The 10,839-nt window shown below is 37.5% G+C and overlaps 3 protein-coding genes across 4 annotated transcripts; 2 read left to right on the top strand and 1 right to left on the bottom strand.

Moving 5' to 3' along the window:
* The first annotated feature begins 135 nt into the window (after positions 1 to 135).
* LOC110611324 (desiccation-related protein PCC13-62) lies at positions 136 to 2,044 on the top strand. Its single transcript, XM_021751574.2, has 3 exons — positions 136 to 946; positions 1,144 to 1,369; positions 1,558 to 2,044. Exons 1-3 carry the CDS (start codon positions 609 to 611, stop codon positions 1,939 to 1,941), a joined length of 948 nt encoding a protein of 315 aa, XP_021607266.1. The 5' UTR covers positions 136 to 608; the 3' UTR covers positions 1,942 to 2,044.
* A 144-nt stretch (positions 2,045 to 2,188) lies between these two features.
* LOC110611321 (desiccation-related protein PCC13-62) lies at positions 2,189 to 3,768 on the top strand. The gene is made up of 3 exons (XM_021751569.2): positions 2,189 to 2,934; positions 3,008 to 3,233; positions 3,309 to 3,768. Exons 1-3 carry the CDS (start codon positions 2,585 to 2,587, stop codon positions 3,678 to 3,680), a joined length of 948 nt encoding a protein of 315 aa, XP_021607261.1. The 5' UTR covers positions 2,189 to 2,584; the 3' UTR covers positions 3,681 to 3,768.
* A 1,554-nt stretch (positions 3,769 to 5,322) lies between these two features.
* On the bottom strand, positions 5,323 to 9,578 carry LOC110612009 (protein REDUCED WALL ACETYLATION 2). Of its 2 annotated transcripts, none has more exons than XM_021752627.2 (16): positions 9,264 to 9,578; positions 9,079 to 9,170; positions 8,860 to 9,000; positions 8,703 to 8,759; positions 8,538 to 8,610; positions 8,135 to 8,293; positions 7,775 to 7,924; positions 7,435 to 7,690; positions 7,230 to 7,345; positions 7,021 to 7,107; positions 6,850 to 6,938; positions 6,690 to 6,752; positions 6,513 to 6,569; positions 6,293 to 6,395; positions 6,061 to 6,219; positions 5,323 to 5,637 (listed from the first exon to the last, which is right to left on the bottom strand). In XM_021752627.2, the coding sequence occupies exons 1-16, from the start codon at positions 9,294 to 9,296 to the stop codon at positions 5,632 to 5,634; spliced, it is 1,641 nt and encodes a 546-aa protein (XP_021608319.1). In that variant the 5' UTR covers positions 9,297 to 9,578; the 3' UTR covers positions 5,323 to 5,631. The 2 variants fall into 2 exon arrangements, with proteins under 2 accessions (XP_021608319.1, XP_021608320.1); XM_021752628.2 differs by having other exon boundaries at positions 8,860 to 8,997.
* Between the last annotated feature and the right edge of the window lie 1,261 nt (positions 9,579 to 10,839).

The raw sequence follows: 10,839 nt of genomic DNA, 5'->3' as shown, positions 1-10,839 counted from the left end.
TGCATTTTGATTTAAATTATCATATTATGAATGAAAAATGCCTAAAACCACAAACATAAGATAAATTTTCAGTATAAGAAAAGGCATCTTGGACATGAGGCACTGCTTCTCACAGCTAACATGCTTACTCCAAATTGCAAAGAGCATTGTCTAGATTACTCCAATTTTTAAATAATTTTTCACCAAGGTCTTGTGTCCATCGTTTTTTTTAAGTAAAATGTCTTTATAATAGTTCCGTATCAGGAATCCCATCTAACGTACGTTAAAGCATTGAAACTCTTCTGCGTGATCCTCTTCTTTCGAACAAGTAATAGTATTGGCTGGCTCCCACGTGTCACCTCATTTTTAGCCACCTGGCACTACTCCTACACTTGTACAAAGTGAGACTTGCTAATATTTGTTTTGGTCTAAGTGCATGCGTAAAAGCTTGTATTCATATGAAAAATGTATAATAGACAAAATAAAAATCTAAGGTGTCAAGTTGCGTAATTAACGTAAATATAGGTCCTTAATGTGAATTTAGCCATCATTTTTTAATCTATAAATCACCTTCTTGAAAAGGTGTCATTATACACCAGCAGCTCTCAAAGGAAGCCAAGAATACAACCATGGTTCCACCCACTTCAACCGCCGTAGCAACCGCCATTGCTTCCCTAATCCTCCTCCTTGCTTCGACGTCTTACTGCTATCCAAACCCTGTAGAAGGGTTGAGCTACTCTTCTATCATCCCAGATTCTGATGTTGATCTTCTTGAATTTCCTCTCAATTTAGAGTACTTAGAGGCTGAGCTATTTCTTTATGGCTCTTTGGGTCGTGGGTTGGATTGGTTTGCTCCAAATTTGACCCAGCAAGGTCCATCACCAATTGGTGCTAGGAAGGCCAAGCTTGATCCTTTCACTAAAGATGTCATCAAGCAATTTGCTTGGCAAGAAGTGGGACACTTGAGGTTTGCTCATCTCTCTCTCTCTCTCTCTCTCTCTCTCTCTCTCTCTCTCTCTTTTCATTTGACTTTGCTTGGAATTTGAGCAGTCCTAGAAATGGCCAGTAACACTGAACTTAAAAGCTCATGTTTTTTCTTCAAGGAAGAAAGAAAAAGAGAACTTGTTTGTGAATTGGAAGGTGACTGTTCTGTGATAAATCCAGGGCAATTAAGAATGCAGTAAAAGGATTTCCAAGGCCATTGCTGGATTTAAGGACGGAATCATTTGCGAAAGTTATAAACAAGGCATTTGGGCGACCACTATCTCCACCTTTTGACCTCTATGCCTCTCCTCTCAACTTTCTCATTGCCTGCTATGTAGTTCCCTATGTTGGCCTCACAGGATATATTGGAGCGAACCCAAAACTTAAAGCCTCTGCTTCAAAGAAGGTATCAAGATTCTGGATGCTTTCACTGTTCTTTTCCCCCCTTCTTATTCTGGAATTTGAGTTGTGTTGAGAACCCACCAGCTGCCTCTGCCTGCAATCACTCTCGACTCTAAAATTTTAATATTTATTTTTCTGTTGGTGGGTATTTTTGGCTGACACACAGGTGGATGCAATATATGTGATTTTCAGCTTGTAGCAGGCCTTTTGGCTGTGGAGTCAGGGCAAGATGCAGTTATCAGAGCATTGCTATACGAGAGGGCAATGGAGAAGGTGCACCCATATGGGATAACAGTAGCCGAGTTCACAGATTCAATTTCAGAACTGAGGAATAGGCTTGGAAATGCAGGTGTCAAAGATGAAGGCCTCATAGTTCCCAAGTACCAAGGAGCAGAAGGCAAAACAAACGGCAACATACTGGCTGGAGACGACTGCTCTTTAGGATACGCAAGAACACCAGAGGAGATACTGAGAATTGTTTATGGAGGAGGTGATGAACGTGTTCCTGGAGGTTTCTTCCCAAAGGGAGCTCATGGGCGGATTGCTAGATCTTACTTGCGGGACTATGCTAGCTGAAGATTAGATGAAAAATGCAATGATGCGTGCTTTTCTTGTAGCTTTTTCGAGTTGTTTCAGGACAGGGCAATAAAATAAAATTTGTGTCTTTTGTTTTTTGTTTTTTTTTTTTTTTGTGAACTGCTCTTCGCGGTCTGGGCTTGTTCATAAGCTTAACGTGCAAGTAAAGTAATCTCCAAAACTGCAGATTGCTTTCTTCTTGCTAACAGGACAAATAGGAAATGAAGAATATGTAGTTACGTATTTAATCTTTTAATCGACATAAAAATTAAAAAAATACAAGAATAAGAAATAATTTTAAAAATTTATCATTAATAAATAATATTTTTTTTTGCGTTTGTAACATTTAGAGTTTTATTTCATTAAAAAGATTAAAAAGAGTTTATTCAGTTTGTTGAAATACACAAACATCCACATATCAGTGGCTTATTGAAGAGTGTTTATTGGCCATGGAAATTGCAAAAGAAATTCATTCAAGGGTGAAACTATCCCTCCTATTCCATCTCTCTTGAATGAGTCAAATTCCAACGTGCTCTCAGATTTTGAGGCATCTTTCTGCCTCTAAACTTGGAATACTCAAGCCTATATATACAACGCTATCTTGCCTGTAACTCTCACAGCAAGCAAAACAAAGCAATTTACTATGGCATTATCAACAAGTATCACCTTGGCCACTTTTGTTGCCTCTTTGATCCTCCTCCTCACTCCAATCTCTTGTTCTTCTCCACTTGTCATTAGAAATGTTGTTGATGATGAGCCCAGAAACTCCTCCATCCCACAAGATGATATTGATCTTCTTGAACTCCATCTAAATTTAGAGTATCTTGGTGCAGAGTTATTTCTACATGCCGCAACGGGTAATGGCTTAGATACATTTTCTCCAGCTTTAGCTTCAGGAGGTCCACGCCCCCTCGGTGCTAAGAAGGCTAAGCTTGAACCTTTCTTTAGAGATTTGATCGAGCAACTTGCATGGCAAAATGTGGGACATTTGAGGTATATTTTTTCTTGTTTTCTCTTTGATAAACTTGTTTATTACATGGTTTAACGGTGTATTGAATTGATGCAGGGCAATTATGAAGACAGTAGAGGGATTTCCAAGGCCACTGCTAGATTTGAGGGCAGAATCATTTGCCAAGCTAATGGACAAGGCATTCGGGCGACCACTATCTCCACCTTTCGACCCTTATGCCTCTGGTCTCAACTTCCTCATTGCTTCTTATATGCTCCCCTATGTTTGTCTCACAGGATATGTAGGAACAAACCAAAGACTTCAAGGCTCAGCTTTCAAGCAGGTAATTAAAATGCCCTTCTGATTCAACTGCTTACCCAGAATTTCAATGAAATTAACTATAGTTTCAAATGTTCAGCTTGTGGCAGGCCTTCTGGCAGTGAAGTCTGGGCAAGATGCAGTCATCCGAGGATTACTTTACGAGCGAGCTTTCCAGAAGGTGGAGCCATATGAGATTACTGTAGCAGAGTTCACAGATCGCATTTCAGACCTAAGGAACAAGCTAGGACATAGAGGTATAAAAGATGAAGGACTTGTAGTTCCCCAGTACCAGGGTGCAGAAGGCAAAATTAGAGGTAATGTGCTTGCTGGAAACCAGTACTCGGTTGGATTTGCACGGTCACCTAGGGAGATACTGAGAATTATGTACGGTGGAGGCAACGAACATTCTGCTGGAGGTTTCTTCCCTCATGGAGCTAATGGTCGCATTGCTAGATCTTATATGCGTTAGATCAAATATATGCGACCAAACACAAGACATATCCCATAATAATAATGAGTGCTGTTGAGTGTTCATATTGTTTGGACTTCATGTTATTCTTTATAAAGCAATAAATTTGAGCTTTTATAGAGTAAGTGTTTTGTTTTTCTACCTCTTCTTTGTTATATGTGTTTGCATGCAAGCTAGCCTAGTTGGTTTGTCCATTCGCTTACAATCCCCAACAAGCAAATATAAATATAAGGAAATCAAAGAGAAGAGAGAAGAACAACAGTGACCATCTTTTTGCATGACGCAATTGCCTATTAATCCATGGATTAATTTAAAAGACTAAGATGTGAAGCCTTAGTCTTAATAAACTAAGTCCCGCGGCATCCGAGACTTAACATAATCCTTAACGTTGCTGGCCACACCTGATGACAGAAAATTGCAGTCATCCTCTGTGCCAGCCATTTCAAGATGTTTGAGCACTAGCAAGTGATTGAATCAAAAGCAGATCCAACAAAAGAACTCATGAATGTTCAATCAGTATGAGAACGCAGCTCGTTTTGTTGATGGCTAGACAACATATTTGTTATTTGAAAGCTAACAGGAGCATTATCATCGATGAGTACCCTTTTCTTTTTAAAATAATCTCATGGGCTGTACATTTATTTTTGGCTTCCTTGTTCGGGATATATTAAATCATTATAGAGTAGCAGGTACGGCTGGAGTTAATGAGTCTGGCAAGAAGAAATCAAGTGAATCTCCTAATAATTTACAAACATTCAGGGCTAAAAGTTTGCAAAGTAATATGAAAGTTATATATTTTCAACAGCTTAATAAGCCAAGACAAGGTTTTCTGAACGTTCAGTGCTTCCATTTCCAGGGCAGTTGAGCATCTTTGTGAATAAATTTCTGAAGATTCAAAAAAATTAATTTGATTATTAGCTCAGATACCTGTGTTCTTTATGGTATCGCCTCGACATGAAAAAAAGATTCTCATATGATGTCGTTCATATATTCTGACGAGGTATCGTTAGTGTCCCATCTCGATGGAACTCGAGGAAAAGCTGATCCGCTGCTGTTGCCTTGTGACCTTTCCCCTTGGAGCTCGAGTCCACGTTTAATGCTTTATATCCATTGCAAAACAATTGTTTGAAAGTTTGGTACCGCAGAACCATACTCTCAGGGAGGACTATAATGGTAAAGTCTCAAGCAAATTTGCAAGCAAGGAAGCCGCTTTGAGTTGGTAGATTAACACCAATGTTTTTCAATATGTATGCCGAGGATTATTCAATGGATGTATGCTTTAAGAATATTAAGATTTAGATTACAGACATCTACCTCGTCTCTCAATCTTGAATTCAGTTGAAAAAACAGTAGTTACGCTCGATGAAATTCCATTCTGGGGTGATCTTGCTTTTCCCACAGCAAATTTAACTTTCTTATAAACCATGCTTGAATGATACAAATGATATGCTAAATCTGCCTAAAAGTTTCTCAAAAAAGTAATCATCGAAAGCACCTCCAAAGAATACGAGCTTTCCATATGTTTTAGCCTGACTTACCATCTAAGGAATCAACTTTCTTAGTTAGCAATCCATTTACGGTGTCCCATCATATGCTTCTTAGTACACGCAGAATTGACATTATCAACGCAAAATATGTCAAATCGAAGGAAGCTGCTTTAACAGGGAATGGTATATTTCGCTTGTAAGCATTTTAAAGTAGTGGCAGTGAATAAATGATTAAAAAATACAAAAATAACCCCCCTTGGAGGTCATCTCAATCACTAACGTTCCCTTGTACAATATATGTCACAAAATCTAAGCAGATGCTTTCCCTTGTATCTCGCCAGTGAAAAGTATGAAACAAATCCATTTTGCAGCTTCTTTTTTTTTGTTGGGGTAAAATATCTAGCAGTGGAACAACATTCTTCTCATGTTCACAGGAAACTGATTCAGAAGCTTGCACCCTGTTGTCACACCTGAGGATTTTAAGATATCAGCAATTTCACATTTTCTATGACAAACTATTATTACAATTCACTAGAATATGCAAGTAAATAGTGGGTATTGCAAAACAGTAACCACAGCACACATGATAATGTAAATCTGCCATAAATTTCGAGGATTATAGAGTGGGAATGGTTATTCACACTCCATGTGGTGGTGAGGATGTAGCATGTGATAGCACTCGAATAAAAACTGCAAGCGCACACAACCATTCCCTCAATAGTAAAATTAGCATATTGATGTCAACCATAGGCATGAAGGTCAATGCATGTTTCAACATAACTGTTGCAATGTGAGCACAGCCACTTGTGCTGAAAAATGCTCTCCAATAGAAGATTATCATTTATAAATGCCAAAGACATAAGACTATTTAATGATTTAAGAGTAACACTTACCAGTATCTGAGGGATTTTTAAGAATATAAAGGACATGAAGTATAGAACACTTGCAAGCAATGCTCCTGTAATTATGTTGTGTGCAAGGCGCTTATTGTCTCTACTGGGTACAAATGCTATTTTCAATGTATTTGTCAAATCAAAGAGTCTGTAAGAAACCTATAGACAATAAAAAATAATAATGAGTTGCCACATATTTTCAGGATATAAAACTATCATATTGTTTACTTACTACAACATATATGGAAGAAGTGAGCATGAAGTTCAACAATGGGTATTCAGAAGATGGGATTATAGACAGCAACAATTTTGGTTGACCATCTGGAATGCTTGATCTGCAATTTACAAACACAGTACGCAAGAGCATGTAAGAAACTCATGTGTGCACTGGAGATATTTGGGTGCAATACTGCCCATGCAAGTGTAAATGGGTCAGGTCAGCTTCAGCATACCTCAACCAGATATGGAACTGTGAAATGTATGTTTCCAGCGTTATCTTTCCAAGCCATCTGGTAAACCAAAGAAGCAATATCAGCCAAAATTGTTGCAAATAATATATCCAATTGACAGGACAAGACTAGAAAAGGAAGAGCTTCAGCAATAGGTGAAATTAACAAAGAGATTCTTACGCAAAAAGGGTCAAAGTGTAGTTGCGGAAGCTTTGAGAGAGATTTCTCAAACATATGTACACACTGATCAACAATATAAAAAATAAAAAAAAAAAAGGTAATCAGCAAAATGTTACTGAACAGGCAATATACAAAGCAAATTTTAGGAGGCAATACATACGTTATTGGGATCCATGAGGTATAAGGATGGTATTTATTGTATGCAAGCTTGTCCAGCTTGTATACATGCTCATACCACAGATAACCCACCTAGGAATTTCAGAAAATTTGCTAGCATCAATTATGGGAAAAAGAAAAAAGATTCCAAAAAAAAATGGAAAAATCATAATACCGAAAGGCATATCAACGCCACAACTGTTTTGATTGATATCCTGTGTTTTGCTTCTGATTCCTCCAGTTTCTCCATCCACCTTTCCACCTACCAATGACGAAAATCAAATATGTGACTACTCACTTGAAGAAAGACATTTGCTTCCCGTTGCACCTCAACACTCAAGAGTCAAAAGTTTTAATATGGAAGCTGCATGGTTCAGAACTTACAGTTGGATGATAGTACGCATGTATCATTCCAATTATCCAGATATAGCGATCAAGGCCCGAGCGAAAATGCCATTCATGCAACTGAGGTAAATCTGGTTTCGCAGGATCAGTATAGCCTGCAATATTCAATATTTTGACAGATCAGGATTCATATTGCCCACAGTGCTTAAACATATAGCACATGAACCTGCAGCAAGATACCAACCAAGGAAAAATGTAAATGGGCTCCAGACCAGTTCGAAAACTCCAGGAATTTCCCATATTAGGACAACCACCAAGAAGCAGGAGAAGATTTTCAGAGCCATGACAGATCCAATCTCATTGTATTGATTGAAAATACCAAGCGCCCCATAGACCATAAGAGTGAAAAGAGTGTGCATGGGGCAAATGTAATATAGCATGTAACTGTTGTTAAGCACAATGCAGCAAAATATCACCAAGAAATTAAGCCGCCACATCATCTGCTCAAGAAGAAATTCTCAGAACCAGAAGAAACTTCATAGTAGACAGAAAAGTGTGGTAAACTTTAAGAGGACATATCATACCTGAGCGAACCTAGCAAGACTGAAATCTTTGCGAACATAATAATATGAGAAGTTCCCAAATCCAGTCATCCACACATAAGCAGCAATAAACAGTCGGATTGCATTATAGATTTCTGTTGCAGCAAAGTAATGATACATCAAAAACAATACCTGAAAGATAGCAAAACATGAGTAAGATTACCAATCAAGGTAGGAAGCAGGAGCACATGCATATTTGAAGCCTAACCAGTCTACCTAGAAGATTATGCACCCATATGTGATCAGCAACAATGTAATTCAATTACCAAATCTTCCATCCACCACATCAGAAACTTCATAATGAACATTTCAAAATTAATACCATTTGAAAGAGTGACACACCTGCATCCAGCCTTTCCACTCCTCAGTTTGATGCCTATTCAAATAAAGTATGGGTTTTCCTGAGAATGGCGACTTGTCATGATGTATCTTGAAAGAAGTTATTGCTGAAACTATGATGAGAAGAGAGTAGAGAAACCAGAAAAGATCTCTATTAAAACTCTGCATAGACAGACCAAAGTTGACATTAAACTCAAATCAGAAATATAAATAAAATGCTAACAGTATTAGAATGAAAGTTCTTTGATCACTGCAATTGTAATGAGTTAAAAGAAATTGAAAGCAAAGCATTTGATATTTGGCAGTCCAATGAGTGCTAAATTATTAAAAAGCTGTTAGTCATATGCTTTGCTGACAATTAACAAGGAACCAACGACAAAAAAGTAAAAGAAATTAACAGCAGCACCTTCTTTGAGGAGTTAAAGAAACCCGTTCGGTCACAAAGATAAAAATACCCCAGAAGGGCACAAAATTCAGATCTGCACAGGAAGAGAAGGGAATTTAAAATTGCTGAAAATTTTCAACAAGTTAAAGAATTCCTAATCGAAGTCCAACTGAATAATTAACTCACATAGCTCTCAACGTCAACCGATTATCAATCAAGAATTGCTCGTCCATAAGAAGGAACCTAATCGGATCAACAGCCAAGCAATTTCATCAGTGGAAAAGTTCATAAAAAACAATCGAGACTGAGCCCTTCAAAAAAGTGAGTGTTAGCCTTAACGAACCTAAAAATAGGAGATGAAGCAGGGGAACTCTTAGCTCTAGGAGAAGCAGACTGAAGACCTCCCCCTTCAAGTAAAACAGCTTTGTCATCTTCTTTAACAGTGTCATTCCCCACTTCGACCAACCCAATATCAGAATGCCTACTAACAGTAAGAGCAACTTCAATTAAGCTTAAAAACCACCCTCTATAATAATAACAAGCAGAAGAATATTCAACTCACGCTTTCAATGCGGCGGCATTTTTCTTATACTCCAAAAACTCTGAATATATCCAGGCAGCAATTACAGGTACAATTCCAAGAAAAAACGAAACCTGCAAAATCGATCACCAACAAATGAAACATTAAAATCGAAGCAAGATCTAAAATGAAATGAATCAAAAGAGCAAAAGCAAGAAGAAACACACCTGACCAGGAGTGATAGGACTAGAGATGGCCATTTTTCACTGATCTTACGAAGCAAAATCAATGAGCATTTCAATGCAAATATAATTGAAAACCAGATCTGATCGGAATCTGGTTTTCGCTGAGGAACAGAGGGATGTGTCGGTGATGGTGTTCCTACGGGAAATGGCGAGGGCGGAGGAGTAGGTAAAGTAGATAGTATTGTTATCGGCGTTTTGTGAAAGTGGTACTTTACTCACCTTAGTGATTTGAATTGTATCTGTGCTGCAGGTGAGGTGTAGGGTGAGGTGAAAGGAATGGAGTGGAATGTTGTTTTCCTTCAAGGTTAATCTTTGATTAATTAATTAATACTTCGAAAAAAAAATTAATTGGTGTTGATTTGATTAGGTGGCAGCCCATCGACACCGATGGATCAACCCTTTCTACCCAATAATGACATTTCCTTGGTTTTTTTTTTTTTTACTACTGCTTCACTGGTATTTAAACTTTATTTGGGAGAAATATTTTTAAATGTAAGAATTATGTGTTTAATATTTTTCATTGATTTATATAATGTTAAAAACATAAATTTAGGATCAAGTTTCCTGAGGTCCCTTTATGACTTGATACTCTTGTTTTTTTCTCTTCTTTAAATCTATTTTTTTTTCTCCTTTTCCATAGAAAACGATATGCGTCAATTGACTATCAATGAAGAAAAAGACGGTGTTGTCCATGTCAAGAGCTCCAGAAATATTCTGATCGTCACTTATGATTTTTATATGGTGGAAATATTTCTTATATATAATTCAATTAATTTTCAAAATATACAGACCTCTTTGGTAGATTTATGGCATCCTTTAGAGATGTATCTATTATGAAATTAGAGGCAAAAAGATATCTATTTCGATTTTTTAATAAAGTTGATTTTGAAAATATAGGAAATTTGGTCCCTTGGTTGTACAATCGATTCTTGCTTGTTTGGAAGGAGACACAAGGTAATGACAATTTTTTTCATATCCCTCTAACTCATTCTGATTTTTTGATTCTGATTAAAGACCTCCCTTTTGGTTATTATAACGAGACGTTGGCTAAATTGATCAAGAATTTTGTTGGTCACGATAAAGAGTATGATATGAAAAATGCTTCAGCTATGTTGCCGGACTCTATGAGAGTTAAAGTTTGTTTGGACATTCGGCAACCTTTGAAATGGTGGAAGAAGTTTGTTGGAGACGATAGTACTGAGTTTACTATGAAGTTTTAATACGAAAAGATGACTATTTTTTACTATGTGGAAAATTAGGTCATGTGGAGGCTTTTTGTGACTTGCGGCTGAGGTTGAAGAAAGAAGATATCAAGTTTGGTTGGGGTGAGTTTCTCAGAGCACCTGTTCGTCGGAACCAGAGACCGACAAGCCTATGGCTGCGTGATTCCGGCAATCCTGCTCCGCCGAGATTTGTGGCAGGATTGGCATCAACTAGCAATTTTGAAAATACTAATTTGGCAGCATATAATAGACAATTCTCCTTATTTGGCAAAAGTCAACCCATTATAAATAAAGAGACTGAGTACTATATTATGGATATGGACAAGAATTATGTA

The sequence above is a fragment of the Manihot esculenta genome, chromosome 3 (genome assembly GCF_001659605.2).
Source record: "Manihot esculenta cultivar AM560-2 chromosome 3, M.esculenta_v8, whole genome shotgun sequence".
NCBI lineage: Eukaryota > Viridiplantae > Streptophyta > Magnoliopsida > Malpighiales > Euphorbiaceae > Manihot > Manihot esculenta.
This window is presented reverse-complemented; position numbering and strand designations above follow the sequence as displayed.